This window comes from Lycium ferocissimum, unplaced genomic scaffold (genome assembly GCF_029784015.1).
Source record: "Lycium ferocissimum isolate CSIRO_LF1 unplaced genomic scaffold, AGI_CSIRO_Lferr_CH_V1 ctg13079, whole genome shotgun sequence".
NCBI classification, from domain to species: domain Eukaryota; kingdom Viridiplantae; phylum Streptophyta; class Magnoliopsida; order Solanales; family Solanaceae; genus Lycium; species Lycium ferocissimum.
Genome location: NW_026714687.1, coordinates 1 through 22,352, shown reverse-complemented (window position 1 = coordinate 22,352; position 22,352 = coordinate 1). Strand labels below are relative to the sequence as shown.

The 22,352-nt window shown below is 37.2% G+C and overlaps 1 protein-coding gene across 2 annotated transcripts; it reads left to right on the top strand.

Annotated features, from left to right (window-relative positions):
* Positions 1-14,560: 14,560 nt before the first annotated feature.
* On the top strand, positions 14,561-19,780 carry LOC132042064 (LIM domain-containing protein WLIM1-like). Of its 2 annotated transcripts, none has more exons than XM_059432693.1 (5): positions 14,561-14,827; positions 17,317-17,413; positions 17,666-17,709; positions 17,820-17,917; positions 19,317-19,459. In XM_059432693.1, the coding sequence occupies exons 1-5, from the start codon at positions 14,693-14,695 to the stop codon at positions 19,324-19,326; spliced, it is 384 nt and encodes a 127-aa protein (XP_059288676.1). In that variant the 5' UTR covers positions 14,561-14,692; the 3' UTR covers positions 19,327-19,459. The 2 variants fall into 2 exon arrangements, with proteins under 2 accessions (XP_059288676.1, XP_059288675.1); XM_059432692.1 differs by having other exon boundaries at positions 14,570-14,827; positions 17,828-17,917; positions 19,317-19,780.
* Positions 19,781-22,352: the final 2,572 nt, after the last annotated feature.

Here is a 22,352-nt window from a genome sequence, read left to right as displayed (position 1 = left end):
CATGCCCAAAACATGAATATATACATCAAAAGAATAAGTCAATGGCACCTCCGGAATACCGGGGTGCTCTCGATCGCCCAATAGCTCCTACGAGTCCGGATCACCTCCCCGTCACTCCGTGGCATGAACACGGTGTCCAAAGAACGGACGTCGCACGAACATTGTGCGAGTATATAAGGCATTATGATAATAATACATCAATGAAATGAGGAAGCATCAAATGAGGGAGCAATCAGAAATCGATCGTCAATTATAAAAGAAAAATGCACGCGCTTACTTCATAATCATTATCATTATCATGTATGCGTATATGTATAAACCGCGCGACCATATAGGTACGGTGTGATAATCATTAACGTGCTTTGCGTCCGGGCCTCCCGCGTCCGGGGTACCATCTCTGCCCACTAGTGGTGTACGCCCCCGCCATCTAGACATGGTGTATACGTCTCGCCCAGCGGTGTACGCGGCCGTATAGGCGCGGTGTAATCTCATTATCATATATATAAAATCATAATGTACTCATCATAATGCATGCATGGAAACTCAAGGATTACTATACTTTATCGGGGTGACATAAGGTCGTGAACCCCCGATTACATTATGGAGCATTTATAAGCATTCTGCCTCACCTTGAAGGAATTAGCATATAAGGTGAGTGTATATAATGATCAACATCAATGGATTATAGATAGCATCATTAGCTTTATAGGAACATCATATCATGGACTCTAGAGTCTTTAGATTTAAGCTCATCATCGTCATTATCGTGCTCATAATGTATCTCTTATCTCATATGGCTATTCGCGAACATAGACTCTTAGTTTTCTTGAAGATAGGAGATTCATGAAGAAGGAGGAAATTCATGCCATAAGATTCATGCCTTAGAAAGAAATGACTAGCCTCACATACCTTTTTTGTTTAACTATTCTATCGCTTGCTCGTTCTCTTTCAATGCCCACGTTTCTACCTTCAAGAGAATTTGTATTCACATTAGCCAATCGATTACATGAACGTGCTTACTAATGCTAGGGAAAATTGGGCAGCATTTCCTTTGTTTATACAACTTTCCTCATATTCCATATCAACTCCCAAACACCCATAACAACATTCACAAAATCATAAACAACAATCATCATTCATTTACATCATCCCCATTTCATAATTTCACTTCAATTCCTCTATAATCATGATCATAGTTCACTATTACGCTTTCTCACATATAATGCTTATCCCATGTTCTAAATGTCATCCATAACATATTTATAATCACAACATATCAATATCCACAATTCAATCCAAGCTTCTATTCAAAAATGACATTATTCTTGCATTTATGACCCATTTTCTATATTCTTCTACAATCCAAGTGTTTCAACTTCTCAATACCTTAAACATCATGAAAATACCATAAAACTTACCTTAGATAGTGTAGGAACAAGCCTTGAGTGACAATACTCTTCTTGCACCAAAACCCTAGTTCACTTCTCTTGGATTTCCTTGGCTTGGATGAACTTTGATGTGTTTCATACACTTGGTTTTGTTGTTTTGATGAAGTTGATCATCAATTTATCTTGGGTTCTTGTGGATGAAGAGTGGAGAGAGTTCTAGAGAATTCTTAAGTTGTGGAGAAGAGAAATGAAATGAGAGTGAGGTCCTTATATCATTTTAAAACCTGTCCCGACCGAATTCTACGGACCAACATACGGTCCGTATAAATTATGCTGACCGTATGTCTGGCCGTAGATCTCCGTTCATTTTCGACCGAGGTCGGGGTTTTTTTGAAGACAAATCCATCATTGAAGGGCTAGAGGCCGGATCGCTCACTCAACAATTTCTGCTTCTCCCAATGGGAGCCTTTACTAGTAAGGGCGCGTAGAACCGGGGAGGCGGATGGGACTCTATTGTTATATCCCGTGTTTTCGCACATTCGGAAAACTTGAAATAATTTTGATTTGAAAGGAATGAGGCCATATTTGGACCTTACTTGGTATCAAGGTGTTGGCTAGGAAAACATTGGTGCGGAATTTTCGAGGAAGGTTAAGGACAAAATCGGAATTTTGGAAATTTGTTTCATGAATTACATGAAGTAGCCAAATTATTGGGCCAAAAAAAAAAAGAGAAATTTGAGCCCAAGTACAAGGGGTGGCCGGCCAACAAAGGTTGGCCCAAGCCCATGGCACATGGAGATCATGTGACCATTTTATGATTAAGGGAGCATGTATATATACATGACTCCACCTTAGAAACTTCAAGAAAAATCAAGAAAAGAAGAGAAAAAAAAAAAGGAAGAGCAATCGGCCAAGAGAGAAAGAAGAGAAAAAAAAATTCCTAGCCTTCAACTTCAATCCAAAAATCTTGTTCTTCTTGAATTAGTAACAAGTTCAAGACGCTCTTCGACGTGATACCATTAGTTTGGCAAAAGAAGGACGTTTGCGGCGAGTTGAAATTTCAAGAAAGAGGTAAGAATCTTGTTCTTTTGTGTTATGGAAGATGTATGTATGTTATAATGATTGGAATGGAATGAGAATTATGGAAATCGTGTGTGTGTGTGAAGAGGGGGTTGTGGCGTGAGTGTGCATAATTGTGTAGAAGATATGAGTTGAATTTTATGTGGTAATCTAGTTGTAGTTATGGTGGAATTTGTATTGGAAGTGAAAGACAAATGAATTTAATTGAATTTAGAAAAAAATGGGATGTGGCCGTGGGGTGTATGGAGAAGTAATGGAATATGAATTAAATTTTATTTAGTGTGTTAAGTATGTTGTTGTGGCTTTTGTGATGTAAAGGAAGGTGTTTAATGAATTAAGCTAGCATGAAAGTTGGTTGTATGTTGTTATGAGAACTTTACGTGATTTTTATATAATTTTTATATAATGATGAAAGTAAGATCTTAGATGTGAATTGTGATTATGATTTATGAAATTGGAAGATGGAAAAATGTTATGAATATGCATATCGAAGGTTAAGAGGTTTTGGATGAATTATGGTTTGATGGAAACCTTGTGTATTTCGAGAAATGATGAGAAATGTGTCCTAATTATATTTGAATGGCCTTGAATTAGAGAATGAATATGTAAATGTTGATATTAGTTTGAAAGTGTGAAGTTGAAGTCGAAGTTGTTGCATTATGTAGAAAGAGGGACTATTCATGTTATAATGTGTTTGGTATTGAATGTTGATGTTATTGGTGTTATTGATGATGTTGTTGGGTTTTTGTTGTTATTCGAGCCGAGTCATATTCTCGGGGCAGCGAATTTATAGGGGAGGTGCTTTGCCCAAATTTACGTAGACAAGAAAGGGCCAAGAATGAATCTCTAAAGGCATATGACTTATGTTTGGTAACTTTGACCAATTGTAGATTACAAAAACGAGAATTGAGAATAAGCAAGCATAAGGCGCAACCAAGGTATGTAAGGCTTATCTATTCTTTTTATGGCATGTCCTAGACCTACTAGGCCGAAAACGGAACCTTGGGGACAATCCACTGCTCCTAGAGATCCGAGTTTGATTTTAGTTACTATTCATTCAAACAATTGAATCAAAATGCTTATCTTTAGATGTAAGAATGCGTAAACCTTCGTACCTTTCGTAAATGAATCCAAATTGCTCCGAAACTATCACGGATAACCTTATGGAACCTAACGTTGGAAACTTATGTCCGCCGCCTCGACTCGACCCGAGATGGGCCCGCAAGTTCCGAGACTTCCCTTATTTGATTTGTTTGGCCCATTTTCGTACGATATGAAAAAGGAAGTGTTTGTCTATGACGTTAAGGTCCGTTTGGAATGTCCGATAATGATATTTGAAAGTTTGTTACTATGAATTATGCTAAAATTTTCTGAAAATGATCTACGATGTGTTTTTGAGAAAAATTGATAATTTAAAAGTCCGCGACTTTTGTATGTTAATTCCGAATAACTCGACACTTGTTTTGAGCCCTCCGAAGTTATTATCTATGTATATGAGATCATGTATCCAAGCTTTAGACCTTATTTTTGATATGCATATGGTTTACTTGCACTCTGCTTATGCCAATGGTTATGATTTCGTTCGCCGGTACCCGGGCCGGTTCTGTGATCGTGCGCTTTGTGACACATTCGGCAAAGATGATGTGTTACGGTTTCCGAGACCTCGCCATAGGGCCGGTTACCGTTTATGGTGTTATGATGTGATATGGCATCTGATATGTTCTGATGATTTGATGTGTGTGACTTTGTGATGTGTTCGGAGATGTACGGAGATTTGAAAACTTGGAGTATGATGTGTTGTGGCACCGGCGTCGGTGACCACGTTCCCGAGCCTTATACATGATTTTTATTTGCATTCGTACATTTGCATTCCGCATGTGTCGATCCGTTATTTCTGTATTTGTTACGTATCTTCGACTCCGGCCTTGATTTGGATTCTTGTACCTTTGACTTTACACACTCGTGCTTTTTCCGTCATGACCCCTTTCTTCGGGGGGCTGCGTTTCATGCCGCGCGGTACGGGCGCTCGATTGGGAGATCCCCCGGTTTAGGCTTTTCATTCCGTTATTTTGGAGTGCTCCCCTTGATCCGAGCTCATACTTGGTATATATGTTTTGCTATGTCTATTCGCACATTTGTGATTGTTCGGGTACGGCGGGCCCGTCCGTCATATGTTCGTATGTTGTTTTTACGTAGAGACTCAGTAGTCATATTTGTGGGTCATGGGTCCGGTTCGTTCGTATGTGATTACTCGTTTTTGCGTCCTTAAGCGGCCCGTATGCTACCATGGCCGATATGGCCCATCTGTTTGTATGTATGTGTGTGTCTGGGCGATGTGCATTCCGCCAGTTTCGATTCTGATCTGATGACTCTGCACGGGCGACCGCTTAGGACAGCATACGTTTCTGTATTTGTATGACGTTTGCTATCGGTTCGAATAGTGTACGTTAAATCTGGAAATGCCTTGATACGACGATTTGATTCGTAAGTTTGTTCGGGTGCCTAAGTAGAGCACCAGTCACGGCCCACGGGGCTGGGTCGTGACATCTATTTAAAGGCTTCAGGTCGAGCCCCCTCTTGGTCCAGTGAGATGTGCCATTCTGGGCTGATTACACGGCCAGACATACGGCCAATATAATTTATACGGCCAGTATGTTGGGCCTTATAATGCCCAGTTCTTCCGAAATCATTCTCATTGACTCGTTTGATCTCCAATCCTTATGGAACCTTCTTGGCACTTGTTTAACACCTCATTACTAATCTAAGGGATGTTATAACTCTTCTCCAAAGCATCGTTAAAACATCATTAACTCGATACTGGTAAATCTTTCCCGACACACAACATATGACTTACTTTCCTTAACAACTTTCTTCCCTTACCTTAAATGTCTTTGAAATCTCGATTAGAGTCATCAAATGCTATTTCTCACTTATTAAAACACCGTATTCGTCATGCCCTTCGTTAGTCTATTCACTGTACGCTAACAGGAAATTTCCAAAGTGTAACACCTCTAGTAGGCGAACCATCCCCTTAATCAATTACTTATTCAATTTCCAAAATAATGTAAATAGCAAGATCAATAATAAATAGTCTAAGTCAACGCCATAAATAATAATAAGTGCGAAAATACTAGTCATAATACAACCCCAGAAAATGATGTCACCATACAAGAACTCTAATCAACACTGTCTAGAATAATACAACTATCTAAACATAATGAAATGTCCAAGGAATAATCAAAGACAATAGATAAGGACTCGTCAGGCGGCATGGCAGGAAAGTAGTAGAATCGGGGTTTGGATGAAGGTCCTGCCTCAAAATCTGCACTCAGGAAAAGTGCAGCAGGGGTAGTATCAGTACACACACGTACTGGTAAGCATCATAGGTTGACTAAGATTAGTTCATCCATGTAAAACACAGAATCATACAAGATAAGCAGACAGGCACAAACATCCACATAATTCACAAATGATCAATAACCGAGTCATAGCCTATGGTGTAGCACCTAAACACGAGTCTGCCAAGTCTTTCACTATTCCTCAGAATAGCCACAACACAAGTACAACCACAATCCAATCAATAAAAGTAAAATGAGATGATGAAATATGTAATGCAATGAGATAGATATCAATGCAATGCAATGGCCAACAACACAATATGTACACACATGCTCCGGACGGAATCTAGACGTCTCGGCAGTCACGACCTGGGGGACTCATGGTGTCCATGTACCAGTCACTCCGTCTAAAAGCCTAGAGGTGATTTTATAAATCTAGCCACTCTGCATAAAGCACAGAGGTGACTTTTATAAATCTAGCCACTCTGCACAGAGCCCAGAGATGACTTTGATATTTCACTTTCTATCATATGTTTCTAAGTCCTTTTCCATCAATTATTCCATAGTTCTTTCATTCCGTTGTTGCCACAACATTTCCATCATGCATGAATGTATGAATGCAAGAATGAGATAGCAATGAAACCAAGCCAATGAGTATGCCCCCCCCCCCCCCCCCCCCCCCCCCCCCCCCCCCCCCCCCCCCCCCCCCCCCCCCCCCCCCCCCCCCCCCCCCAAGCACCATAAGCCATATGAAAGACCGGCATAAATCACAACAACCATGGAAAATGGAAACGTCATAGAGTTCAATCATCATAGTGAATCTATCACCTCAGATCACCCAAATCACAATAAACAGTTACACCACATGTCACAATACGTAAAATAACGGCAACAAGCCCACATAATCAGAAGTCATACCAACCTAAGAGTATATCCATTCCAACATCATGTCCGGAGACCTAATCATGCTTTCTCCTGTCAATTCTACGCTTACATACGTTTCACTAATCAAAGTCTAACTAAAGTAAGTCGTAACCTACTTTAAATGCCAAACAGGAGTCACGTACTACTTCACCTGAGCCTTCCCCTGCCGAAGTGCTTCAAAACTATGGAAGTCTAATATTAATGCTAAGTATGTAAATAACCAGAACAAGCTAACTAATCGGAAAGAGAAATGGGTGGAGAATTACTTAAAATACCCTTATCGACTCACGAGGGTAAAATCGGGAATTAAGGGTGAAATTACACTACCCATAGTCTCATTAGTCATTATCCTTAATTTTATGGAGTTCTAACCACAATTGGTCCTTCAATTTCATCAATTAAGCCAAAACCCCCAATTTAGTAGGAACCCTAAATTCTTGAATTGATTCTAGAAGCCAAGAGAGATTCAATCCTAGAATCTATTAATCCACAATCATAGAAGATAGAATCAGTATTTAGAATAAGAATAGCCAATTAGATTAGAGGGTTTAATGATTAATGAGCTAGGTTTCATAATCCGCCACCCTCAATAACCATTTACCACCATGGATACTAGTAAAGGAAAGGTAAATGCAAGATTAAGGTTTAAGAACTTACCCCAAGATGATTCCACCAAAAGCTTCTCTTACATTCGCCTTCAACTCTATAGACTTAGGTTTTTGGTGAATGGAAATAATGATTCGAATTTAGGAATAAAAAAAAGGGATTCTGGTTTAGCGATTCACGGTGGGGCGGACCATTTCCACTCACGCGATCTCGCCTCAGCGGATTCCTATCTGCTGGGGCGACATTCATTAATTACATCATCCTTCCGCTCCTACGAACCAAAGCCCACTAGGGCAAACAGCCTCGACCGAGGCTAATTCGCGGAGCTGAACATACTCCACTGGGGCGAGACACCAGAACCAGAAATTTTCTGGTTTCACCAAGTCTCAACCCTAAACCCCGACAACAATTCAGGACCTCCTGGATACAAACAAAACATACAGACGTAAGTAAAAACAAGCTACGAATCAATCTGTGTGACCTCAAAATTCTCAATTAAGGTCACATTGACTTAGTCAACCCCCAAATGGATAAAAATAAGTTTCCAACCAAGTACCCAAAATGCACCCGGACGCCTCGGGAAATGAACCAGCCACCCCACCAAGTCATAAATTACACTTTAGACCTCACAAAAATTATATGAAATTCTGAAAAAGGTCTGTTTACCTAAAAGTCAACTATTGGTCAAACCCTTTCACTTAAAGGTTCTAATTCTTTCAATTCTCGCTAGAATCGCCCGGTAATATCGGGAATTGGGTCAACAGGGGTAAAATGATCAAGACACGCATAACGATCGAACGGGTCGTTACAATGACTTTGTGGGCTCGTCGCCTCGTTTATTGTGATTTGGCTTGTTGCCATATGTGTGATGTTGGGCTTGTTGCTTATTTTTCATGTTGTTGTTGTGATGCGTTTGTCTCTCACTTATCTTGGCATTTATCATGGATAGGGAAAGAACTTGATTCGGTAATGATATTGTGATATATGCTCATGTAGAGGTCCGATTGAGATTTGATATGATTACACTTGAGATTGATATCTTGCATAGAATTCATACACATTTTACATGTTACATTGATATGATCTGTGTTTGGTACTGGTGATGATAAGTGAGAGAGGAACATCTGAGATTATGGATAGTTTTGACATGGAAGCCACCTCTAGGCTGTGTGCGGAGTGGCTTGTGTTGTGGAAGTCACCCCTAGGTTGTGTGCGGAGTGACTGGTTCATGGACTTCAAGGGTCTCCCATAGGTCATGACTATCAAGACGTGAAGGATATCTGTCCGTAGCATGTGTGTACGGAGACAGACAATTAGCCAGTGCATCTCATTGCATTGCATATGCACTCATTCATCTCATTCATATATATCATTTATTCTGCCTTGGTAATTATATCATGTGTTGTGCTGATGTTTGATTGTGTTGCGATTGTACTTGACTGCTCGGATGCCTATCTTTCAGTTCCTTTCTTTTATATATGCTATCTAACTGTTGTCGGCCTATGATACCTACCGGTACATGGTGTTTGTACTGATACTACCTTGTTGTACTCTTTTTCTGAGTGCAGAGTTCGTAGTAGGTTCCTCCTCCGCACCTCGTGAGTGATCCCGAGGCTCGGCTTAGAGTGTCCAGGGTGAGCTTCTGATGGATCCCGCTGCCCGGAGACTCTTCTATCCTACTGTCTTTATTTCTTATTCTGAGACAGATTTATTATTCAGACTTGTATTTCTAGACTTATGTATTTAGTTGCTCTTGTACTATTCAGACTAGATCTGGGGGATTTATGTTGTAGTATTCCGCATATTTAGCTATTTATGATTTGAGACTATTTTGTCTTCTTATTTACTTAATTATGTTTGTGTTGGACGTTGAATAAAGGAAGGGTTCACCCACCAGGGGGTTAGTGTCAGTGCTCTCTCGACCCTACGAGTTGGGTCGTGATAGAAACAAAAGACGAAAACAAGTCATCTTTGAGCTTGGGAATTTAGTTTGGGTTCGCATGAGGAAAGAAAGGTTTCCTTTCAAAAATAAGTCTAAATTGTGTCCTAGAGGCGATGGACCCTTAAAAGTTCTCGAGTGAATTGGAGACAATGCTTACAAGTTGGATCTGCTTAGTGATTATCAATTAATTAAGTGTTATTTTCAATGTTGCTGACTTGTTCTTGTTTGGTGTAGGATCAAATTCGAGGATGAATTATTTTCAAGAAGAGGGGGATGATAGCTCCATGTGCAAGGATGAAGCTACAGAAGCCCTAAGAAGAGCATCGTCAAGGTCTCAAGATAAGGAGTTTGCAAGCCTAGGTTGCTAGACTTCAATGAAAAATCAATAAGATACTTATCGTGAAAGAAGATCCCAAGAATGAGTTCAAGAATAATGTTGAAGAGTGGGCTAAGTGCTATATATATTTCATGGACCAAATTCAAGCCCAAGAGGGAAGAAGATTTGGGCCCACTTAGAGGCCCGGTAAATCTGAAAATGCTTCCCATAATCGATGAAATTCTCGCCCAAGTCCCATAGATTAGGCGAGTAGTTTGAAGCAAGAATTATCATTTTTTTTCCTTACTTTTATTAGGTAGTTTAATTTTAGAAAGAAGTGTGACATTAATTTTTACTTGTTTTCCTAATTGAAAGTTTACTAGCTAGGTTTTACTAGGTGTTATTTTCATAAAAGTAGATTTCGAATCATGTGCTAATTGAGATATGGTGTTCGAAATTTTCCCCATATATAGGGTTAAATTTTGCTATTTGATACAATATTATTAATATTATTGAGGTTTTTTTTTTATTACACCTTTGTGTATTGGCTACTTGAGTTTTATCTCATAACCTTACGAGAATATAGGTAAGATAATTCTTCACTTGATATATACGATTGTTACTTGATTAATTGAAGAAGGTTATTTTTCTTATACTATTTATTGTCTTTAATTATTCAATTAGGGGTCTAGATCACGTCACCTAAGTTTTTGAATTGAATATGCTTGTACTCATTATTAGCTATAATCTGCAAATTAGGTTTACTACAATCAATTAGGATTTTTAGTCATTACTTTTGAGATTTGAAAATTTATTCTCAACTTTCGGCTATATTATTTTTTAGTCCTTAATCTTCATATTTTTCGCTTCCGCATTATTTGTTTTTTCTTTCTAGTAACCTGATTCTTATTAGGTTGTTTAAGTTTCAAGGTTAATCGAAGCTAGGTAGCTCGGTGAGGGTTCTAATATGATTTTGAATGCTTTTGTGCTGAATTTACCATGTTTTCTCTTATTTGCTCAAAGGTGAGTAAAAATCCAAGTTTGGGTTGGGATACTTGACATAAATGTGCATGTTTTTACATGAATTACCACTCATTTTGAAAAATTTTGGTTGGTTTATGTAACATTCCGTAAATTCATGTTAAGTGTGATTACGTTAAGAGAATGATAATGTAACATTTTAGCCATATGAAATCCTCTCGGAGTGAGTTTGGGTAAAAATCGTTGTTTTAAGATCAAGACGAATAGTGAGATGCATAAGATTCAATAGAATCGACTAAATTTGCGATAGGTACGATTTCCAGCTAGTATATGTGAAAATCTGTTGGGAATTTGAGATAACTTAAAAACATGAAAGTTGTAGACCTTTAAAATACCTTTCCAATGATAAAAGGATCAGCTCAAACGGAGTTGTGAGCAAAAGGTTATGGCCGTTTTATCGATGTGCGCATCGTGTCTCAGGTTGAACGCCCTGAGTTGTGCCTCTCTGGCACAACTTGTGGTTCAGCTACGTATCGCAGGCTATGCCGCAGGTGGGGATGCTTTTATAAAAGTTCAAAACGTGAAATTTTCGGAAATCTTTCATTCTACTTTGTTTTTAGCTGACTTTTTTAGGAGAAAGAGACCATAGAACTTCTCCAAACCTTAGAAGGTGAGTTACTAATCACTCTATGATTAAAATGCATCAAAGTAACAATGATTAACACTAGATTATCATTCCAGTCCATAGATTCTTGAAAAATCAAAGGAGGAACAATTGAAGAGGGCTTGCGGGAAACCTCATTAAAGGTAAGATTTTTTTACGTCTAATAGTATTTTAAGATTTTTTTTACGTCTAATAGTATTTATTGAGTGGGTTGAGGCTAGTGTGAGTTATTACAACTGATTAGACCCATGACAAATTCTCAAATTATCTAGAACACGAATGTTGGCTTAAAACCCCTAGTTTTTCCAAAAAGGGAGAGATGGGTGGAAATAGATTAAAGTTGTAATATTTATCATCCTAATCGATTATAGAGTGATTGTTAAATCTCGGGAATTCTATTAGAGAGCGTTGTTGGGGGATTTGAGGTATGTCTCTTTTCGAACATACTTTTCAACCTTTAATAATGGTTTCTTTGGCAAGGTTTGTGTGGATGAGGGAAAAGCCCACATTAAACCTTATGTGTATTATACTATATATATGTACCTATGATTTTCCCCTATCAAGGAATGATCGACATTGAATTATAAAGCTTTGAACTTTGAACATGATTTAACCCTATGAGGGATGCTTTAAACTTGATTTCGAAGGTTTGGATATTCAAGGTGTTTTGCCCTATGAACAAGTCTCGTTGAATGGAAATTGATTAATGATTTGAACTTGATTTTTAAATCAATTAATGACATTGGTATACCCCTATTAAAGGGATGAAGAACATAATCCATAATGAGTGATCCGGCTTCTTGTTATGATTGTGATTTAGCTAATAGGCCATGATTTCTATTATTTGTGTTCGTCCTAGCTACTCGGGAGGAAAGGTAGTCACTATGGATCCTAGTGGGGTTTGCCTAGCCATTCAGGAGGAAGAATGGCCATCGAGGATCAATAGCCCTGATGTTGTCTTTGCCTAAATATTCGGGAGGAAGGGTAGCCATTGTGGGTTGATTGCCCCAATGTGGTGCTTCTATGCAGTTTAGGGAACCTAAAGTTGTCATCCCTTTGTTACTATTGATTTGGGTCTGTATTGGCATGATTGTGGTTGCCCGTGAGTTGGCACGTGATGAACTTGAACTCAACTGAAAGAACTTTAAGTAATGAGAAAAGATTTAAAGTGAGTATTTCTTCATCATTGATTTATACTGGATTTCATGATAAGCTATCATTCGTTTTGAACTGTTTCTTAACACAGTTTTCAATTATACTTATGACTTGTATATTTTGCTATATAACTATTGCCCTGGAGACACTCATTGAGTACCTAGTACTCAAGCATACCATTGTTGTTTTTGGTGGTATGTTAGGTAACAAGGAGAGCAAGTTCTTGATATGCGTATGGAGTACGAGAACTTGCTGCTTTCCAGGCTTAGTGAGCCTACACCCTTATTCGTGGGACACCCCATCTATCTAGTTTTATTATTTTAGTTTTCAGGCTGCCTCCTGATTAGTTAGACTTTGTTTATGCTCTTAGAAGCTCCATACTTAGACTTTATGTTATGGGTAGATTGTTGAAGTCTCGTATGACTTGTTGGGGTGTTTGCCAAGTTTTATGACATCTTATTTCTATTAAACTTCTGCTGATTTTTACAAGTATGAATATGCTTTCAGTTAGCCATAAATAATTGTTTTAAATAAATGTTGAAAGATTATCAAAAGAGATTAGACGTTTATTGATTTTATAAGGAGCTTCCGGTGTTGTTCATGGCATCGGATGCCTGCTACGCCAGGGTCGGGTTTTGGGCATGACAGTTTAGTTGTTAAATGTATTCTTCGTGGCCTAATTAGTGAATTTTGATGTTTAGGAGGCGTTTGAAGCGAAAGGAGACAAAATGTGTCAAATTTGGAGCATAGTTAAGAAGTTGGAAAAAATTTATATAGCTTGCTACATGACATGCGCCGTAAGGACGGTAGCTAGCATGTGTACACTTAGAAAAATACCATGGTGCAAGCAAGATTGTATAATACCATCATTTAAAGCATGTGCTGCATGCCAAAAGCAATTGTAGAAGGGGCATGCGCCAGGACCTGCGCCAGGACCTGCGCCGTATGCCTAGTGCATTTGTGCCTATATATTTTTTGGAAATTTTTTGTTGCGGACTATTTTTGTCCAAGCGTAATTTCAGGCCATATAAAAGGGTCCTGTCCTAATTTTAGCAGCTATTATTGAATCAATATTAGCCTTGACAGAATTTTGATTCGCTTTCAATGCAAGATTCGATGAGTTTTTCTAAATTTCAACTAGTTTTTATGATTATGAATATTGCTTTGATGGTAGGATTTATATTTTCGAGTATAAACATGAGTAGTTAATCTTCTTAATTTAGGATTTTGATGGAATCTCTTGTTGAGTGAATTTATTGATAGTATTTTCTCTTAATTGAGTCATTTATTTTGCTGTTGTTCAATTATATTTTGCTTGTTACTATTTAATTGAAGCGCTCTCAATTGAATGCATCGTTCTATCATGTTTTACTTGGGAAAGACTATAAGATTAGGTTGTTGATGACCAACGCCACTTCCGCACAATTATGGAATTAACTTTTTGGATTTAAAAGTGGAAATTCGGGATAACTCGACCTTGTCATAATCTTTGCGAGTTGATTGATTTGTTTGCCAGAGTTAATTCGGGAGAGTAATTTTAGGAGGTTTCTATTAATTTTTAGGAAATATTTGAGGTAAGTGGAGAATTCACAATCAATGGAAAAGAATTCTGCGGGATTAGAAGGAACACGTCATTAATTCATTCTGATAAGTGGAGAAATCATTATGCGCCTAGGCTTTTTAACTCATGGGATACTCTTTTGTAGGTAGTGATTTTATTTAGTCTTTAATTGATCGTTTTCTTTATACTCAAATTAAAATCAATCTTTTGTTGTCTAAATTGTTTGAGCGTTAGAACTTATTAATATCAATCAATGAAAACTAGCATAAGTTCTATGTGGATAGTAATATATCAATCAGCAAAAACTAACGTAAATTTTATGTGGGTTCGATTTCAGACTCTAAAATATATTTGCGATTATCGCTTTTCTTTTGTTGTTGACCACCTGAATTTGTATTATTGTATTATTCTTTTAGACTACCATCATCTGCTTAACAATTTTATGTTATGGGAGACTGGGAGTGGAAGAGCTTGGTCTAAGGAAAAAAATGATGAGCAAATGATGGAATATCTAACATGACCCGCAAATCACTGCCAAACTACAAACATATTTTCATTTGTTTTTCAGCCTTTGTCCGGTATTATTTAAGCTTTTTGATGATTAAATTGTGCATGAAATTTTAGTGAGAGAGAGAGAGAGTGAGAGAGGAGTTGGGAAGAGAACAGAGGGAAAGAAAATCGATTTCATCCTCCGATATCTGTTCTCTGCCTTTTGGGTCTGAGTCACAGAATCAAAAATGACATTCGCAGGAACAACACAAAAATGCAGTGCTTGTGAGAAGACGGTGTATCTGGTGGATCGCCTTGCTGCTGATAACCGCATTTATCACAAGGCTTGCTTCAAGTGCTACCATTGCAAAAGTACTCTCAAGGTATCATCTTTTTGCACCCTTACTAGGATGCCATTATATATAGTTCAAAAAAATAACATGCAAGGATGACACTACTTGTATATCATGTGAGAAAGGAAATGCTAAAACTTTTAATCTATCGTGGTCTCAGACCTAAAACCACCTACAAAAAAGTTCAAGGCAATAGACCCGCACCCTTCCCTCTCTCGGTTGGGTGTAAATTGGGCTGACTAGATATATCATGCGATATGCCCAATCTCTTTTTTTTTGTCAGAGCAACCACTAAGTATCCTTAGTGGAGGGATGTTTTATTTAATAAAGAAAAATAAAAAGTCTTACAAAAAGAAAACAAAAACATAGGGCCGCCTAAACCGGGTCGACCCACAAATAAACAACAAAACGTCATCAGTGGCTCATTTACAAAGGTTGAACCACATAGGGTTTTTCTCCACCTCCGATGCCGATCATCGGAAGTAGAATTCACCACCAGAAATGCTAGCTTCTGTGCTTTGGACACACATAATCGCACCTCAAGCTCTAACCAAATGTTGTAAATCCATCACCTGGGAGTTGTTTCTCTGAGTAAGCTAGATCTCGATTTTGCAGGTAAATTTCTTCCTAGTGCTTCTATTCTTTCTCAGAAATCCTCAATGATGTTGTTTTGCATGTCGCTGGTCATCCATTTGTGAATTAGAAACTTGCATATACCATAGGAATGAGTAGCTCAATATTTAACCCAAGCTCGATTTATTCTAGTTGCCTTGTGCTTGATTTCTTGCTATTCTGCTACTGGTGCCTGCAATCTTGTATTTTTATACTGTCCATGCAAAATCTTTAACCTCTTTGCATAGCTTCAAACATTCAGTTCTTAGAGTAAAACAGTAGATCTCATCTTAATACCTAAAATGATAAAAACTGCATAAATACTCTATTTTCTGAACTCAGAGATTGGATCTATCACTTTTTATTGAACACACTTGATATAAATCCTCCAAATCTTGCTATTAATTAAACTGGAACTTTTAGAATAAATCCTTAAAATATTATGAAGATTGAAGTGTGTTAACACATTGTTCTTAAGGATATCTTAACCCCCCTCCCCCCCCCCCCCCCCACACACACACCCCGAAACAACACACACACATTCATAATGAATAATTGAATTAGACGTAATCTTCAAAATTTAACAAGCTTTCCAGTAATTAACTGGGACCAGAAACAACAGGTTTCAAGAGAAAAAAATCATCTTAGAAAGAAGAGGAGAAACACAAAGGGAATTGGAAATCTCTAAGTCACGACAGTACTTTATATATAGTATATAGCTATGTGCTCCAATGGCTAGTGTTAAAAATTCTAATAGCCAAATTAATTCTTTCATAAAGCTCCTTAAAAATTTTAACAGTCCGTTTGACCCTTTTTAATGTAAGGATTAGTTCTTTCGTAAAGCCTCTTAAACGTTGTACCAACTACAGTTAAACCGTTCTATAACAAGATCATTGGGTTCAAAATAATTCGGCTGTTATAGAGAATTATTGTTATACTCCTATAACAAAGATTTGACATTTGAATGATAGTTGGCTGTTATAGGCAAAAAAATATATAATATTTATTTATTTTACTTATTAATGTTATAAGAATTAACAAAATTATTTAAATTTTAAATCTCAAAGATATGCATGCTTCACTACCTAAACATTAAAGAAAGTTAATACAATTTCATTAAGTTCATAACTGAATACATAAAGTTTTAAGCTTTAGGTCACACATTTTAAATCTACTTGAAAATTAAATTCTTTCAAGATCGATGGAATAAATCTATAATTATAGCTTGTTTTGTAGATTCCGTTCTCAAAAGATTAGAAGGAATCAATGATTTGTCTCTTTGGTTGCCCTAAAAATAGGATTTGTACTACTTATTCACACTGTTTTCCTTTTTGAATTATTTACAAATAAAAATAGAAGCTAATGATATTTTTAGATTACAAATATGTATTCATATGTAATATTCTGTCATAATCACATTAAATATTTAGTAAAAATATTAACACTTATTATTGGTAATCATATATATTCTACTTTTATAAAGACGGTTAATTACTATATTACCACAAAAAGAAAATAGTTGTTATATGGGGGGTAATTTTACAAAAAGCATACTGTTATAAAGTTGGTTGTTGCTGTTATATCTAAAATGCTGTTATAGAGAAGTAAAATATAACATAAAAAATCGGTTCCGAAAATATTAGTTATTATAAAGAGGTGATGTTGTATGCGGATGTTGTTATACAGAGGTGTGACTGTAGTTAGACTCCTCCTTTACAATTACATGTAAGGCAAAACAAAATTACTAAATACTAAAGTAACTTTTCGAAAGAAAAGTTTTTCCGGAATGAGGAACACTCTATACACCTACTTTTTCTCTTTTCCTTTTTTTGGTTTCTTTTGATAAACAAAAATATGATCTATAGCAGTTCAGTCATCTGATAAATGGAGTATTTTACTTATTTCAGCTCAGCAATTTCAACTCCTTTGAGGGGGTAATATACTGCAGGCCTCACTTTGATCAGCTTTTTAAGAGAACTGGCAGTTTGGACAAGAGCTTTGAAGGTATAACTCAATAGTCTCAGACGTCCTTTTAGAAAAAAAGACATACAAAAATAGAAAAAGGAGAATACAGAAGAAATTAAAATCAAACTAGAAGAACAAGTACTATTTAAGTCACCGTATAAAGTGCCTGTGAAAGAACCAATCTGGCACACTAGTTTCTTTCTCTGGAACATCAATATGACATCCCAATATCCCATTATAGTTTAGTCCCAAGTTCATTTTGCCGACTTAACTTTTTTGGTATTTTATCAGGAACACCAAAGGTCTCAAAGCCAGAAAAACCTGTGGATAACGAGGTAAGGTTTTTTACATGTTCTTATATAATCAGATTCTTTTATGGACTGATCATCTAATCAATGTCTTTCTACTTTTTGTCTAATTCCAATTTCTGTTAACTTGAAATATGTTCAACAGAATGGTACCGGGAACAAAGTCTCAAGTCTATTCGCAGGCACGAGAGAAAAATGCGTGGGCTGCACTAAAACTGTGTATCCCATTGAGAAGGTAACAACAATTATAAATATTTGAGTTTAACTTTTCTAGTCCGTGTAAAATAACTTTATACTATTAATTATAATCTCTTGAAAAATAACTGTCAGTAATCGTTCATAAAAGTGAAATTAATAGGCTGGAAAATAAGATGAATTACCAGCTATAATAGATTAAAAGCAAAAGACAGAGAACCCTGAACTATACCGAAAAGTCGTCTTCACACTCCAACTAATCGAGCGATCTATTATCCCCTACACATTTAAAATGTGAATTTATTTACCCCCTGAGAGCTGACATGACACAAAATATAAAAATAATTAAAAATAGGCGCGTTTTGGTTAAAATATATTCATTTTTTCTCTTTCTTTTTTTCAATTGCAAAATTCAGATTTTTGTAATTCCCTCCCGACATCCCCACCCCCACCTTCCTTCTTAATTTTTGTTTGGGTTTTTCTTTAGAGAAAAATAAGGGAGAGATGAGACCACCACCGGAGCTCCGACGAGCTCGTCTCCGGCGATGATGCCCACAACGACCCGCTTCCCCTCTTCCTTTCGTCGCCCACAACGACACACTTGTCCTCTTCCTTCCTTCACCCACAACGACCCACTTCTCTTCTCAGATCAAAAGGAGGAGGACAAACTCACCTTGCCAGAAAAAAAGGTGCCGGCAATATCAAGCTTTCCAGCCAACCGGTAAATTTATACAAAGACAAAAAGAAGAATAGAGAAAATGGGCGGAAAAATGAAAGGCCTAGAGGATTTGAAAGCTAGTCTTCATATCAGAGAAAATGGCGCGGAAAAAGGAAAGAGAAAAGGAAGAAAGAGAACAAGAAGAAACAAAAAAGGAAAAGGAAAAGGAAAAAATAATAAGAAAATCTTACAACAGGTAGAGTTGATAATGGTGGCTCTGGTGGTGGCGGATATGATTTTCGGTGGGATAAGAGATGAGGTGGGTGGTGTGGTTTAATGATGAAGAAGATAAAATTAATGGAGGATTTTAATGGTTAATTAAGAATTTTAGTGTGAAATATAATTAACAAAAGAAAAATTAATAAATAAAGAAAATAAAAGGAAAAGAATATAAAAATTAAAAATTTGAAGATTTCTTACGTTGCGCTGACGTGGCAGGTGAGTGTCTAACCCCTTCCCTTGTGCAACTGGTTATATGTGTATTAGGGGGTAAATAAACTCACCTTTTAAATGTGCATGGGGTAATATGTCGCCCGATTAGTTAGAGTGTGAAGTCGACATTTCGGATATAGTTCAGGATGCAGTCTATGTCTTTTGCCTAGATTAAAATACAGTAATTATAAAAAAATTCTTATATAAGCCAAGTCCCAAATATTTATAGTACTAATTGTTACCAGACAAAAAGATGGCATGTTTATGTATCTTTGTGTTGTTGTTTAAGGTTACTGTGAATGGAACATCATACCACAAGGCGTGCTTCAAATGCACTCATGGAGGTTGTACAATAAGCCCATCAAACTACATCGCACATGAAGGCAGGCTTTATTGCAAGCATCATCATATTCAACTCTTCAAGGAAAAAGGCAATTACAGTCAGCTTGAGACTGACCATGAAATAGAGCCTCCACTTCCCACTAATTCCATCCAAATTGCTACAGAATCATAAAGTCAAAAAGAAAAAATAAATTAAGAAGTTTTCCCCTCATCATGACCTCTCTTTCATTTCTCCTCATCCTTTGCGCGTAAACATTAGCTTCATTTTGCTGATCTTTGATTTTTTTCCTTCTTATGGAGTACTTCAGTTATCTCTATCAACTTTGGTTGTGTGTTTCTCATGGGTTTTTGTACATTGTAAACTATTGAAGGTTATTTCAATATATTGGACCAGAACCATTGTAAAGTGAATTGTTTTCTCGATTTATTTGATTTTTTAGGATCAAACAATGACAAATATAAACAAGGGTTAACTGTTGTATTTCTAACACATACACAGAGCCAACGCAGCGGAAAACTAAATCGAAACTTACCTTCAGCCATAGTTATTCAAGTGTCGTGAAGAATCGCTTTTATCTAACGCCGACTTGTAACCCTGAAAAGAATAATAAAAACCTTAGAGCCTTTAGCCTATACCTATCACAATTTCATAATACAAGACTGATGGAGTGACAGACGTATTTATAGGTAGGTTAGGGACTCTTAGGCAAAGATTTCAACCCTAGAGAATTCTCCATAAACATGGTTGCTGTAGGGACTCCTAATAAAACGTTTTCTCCCATCAAGAAAACTTCCAGATATGCATAAGCAAAAATTATTATCTGCTATAATTATTATTTACTTGGAAGACAAGGTAAATAATTTGTTACCATAATATGTGGGCCACATTTAATGTCTCATTAAAGAGACGTGTATTTCTTACATTCTCCCACTTGCTCCACATAGTAATATGGCCAAAGATCACTTTATTCACTCGACTAAACTGTTATGCAACAAATCACTTTAACTAGAACACATTACTACATGAATCATGGCGGTCATGCTCTAAAACAAACACTTCCTTCCATGAATTACAATATAATTTTAAATATATTCTCATAAAGTATTCAATAATTTTATGAATGAGCTTAATATAAGTCATTCAGAGTCCAACTTTATTGATCCAATGATCACAACATAATACATGAAAATCAAAATGTGCACTGTCATGTATAACAAAGAAACGATAGTGTCTAGACAAAGTGTTAGAGAACAAAGCAAGGCTAAAATGAGTTACTAGCTAAGACCCATATGGGTTACATGATCCTTGAACACGTTAGCTGGCAAACCCTTAGTCATAGGATCAATAATCATCAGAGTAGTACTAACATGTTCAAAACTCACATCTTGCTTCTTGACATGGTCTCTAACCATCAAATACTTTATGTTGATGTTCTTGCTTCAGCTGCCACTTTTATTATTCTTTAAAAAGAATACTGCAACTGAATTATCACATAAAATTCTCAATGGCCTTGCAATAGAATTGACAACTCTAAGATCCGAAATGAAACTCTTCAACCATAACGCCTGTGATGTATGTCACGACCCGACCTACGGGCCGCGACGGGTACCCGAGGCTGACCACCGAGCACCCCTCATTCTACTGCTTAACCTGTCTTCATTCATTTCTCTTGTCGTTTATAATACTAGAAAACGACCTTCATATAGAACATATTTACTTATATAACGTAGGCCCTTTGGGCTATCAAAGTAATAATACTATACATAGGCTTTCATTTACACAATGACTATGGGACCATGCTACCCACACATACGTATCTACGAGCCTCTACTAGAACACCGAACATATGGACGGGACAGGACCCCGCCGTGCCCAAAATACATGTACACAAAACCATATCTCAAAATAGCACCTCCGAATAAAGCGAGGCTTCCGCAACTCGTCGCTAGCTACCGTGAACTCGCACCGTCTCCCCCGTCTACCCGGGCATGAACACATCTAAAGAAAGGACGCGTTATTTAATATTGTACCGAGTATGTAAAGCAGCAAAAGAATGATGAGAAACATAGCAAGACATAGAGATAACATAAGATGGGAGACATCAACATTCTCTTTATAGTACTTACCCAAGTTTTCCGTAGGCACATTTCACGTATATTTCGTGCTCGTATACATACATTCATATCTTTTACTTACTTACCTTTCATATCTATTCTCTTGTCATACTCATGCTTGTATCACGTACTTGGCATATACATAGACCTTACTCGGCACTTACATGGTATTAGCATATTCGTACTCTAATTGCTGTCATATACATAGCATACTAATGAAAATATCATACATGTATCATAATCGTATTCATATAGGTCGGTATCACGAACTTAACATAACTAGTCACCATTCTGCATTCATCATAACACATGCATATACCTGATCATGTCGCATTTACTCACACACATTTGATCATTATCCGTATTCGGCCCGTGAGGCTCGACAAAGATATCGTATTCGGCCACGAAGGCTCGACAAGATATCATATTCGCCACGGCGTGCTCGACAGCATATCGTATTCGGCCACGAAGGCTCGACAGCATATCGTATTCGGCCACGAAGGCTCGACAGTATATCGTATTCGGCCACGAAGGCTCGACAGTATATCGTATTCGGCCACGAAGGCTCGACAGTATATCGTATTCGGCCACGAAGGCTCGACAGTATATCACATATATCTCATATCGTACATGCATCACCATATCGTCATAATACATATATTCAGCGTACATACCATATACTCAACATCGTACATCTTGTAGATTTATGATTATGAATTGTCTTATAAGCATATCATGGTTCTATCGTAACTTAACATCACTATCATATATGCATAATCGTAATAATCGCCCGACCGTATAGGTGCTGTGTGATATCATCATATGCTCATTACATCATGCTCATCATCACATGCTTATCATAAGATGC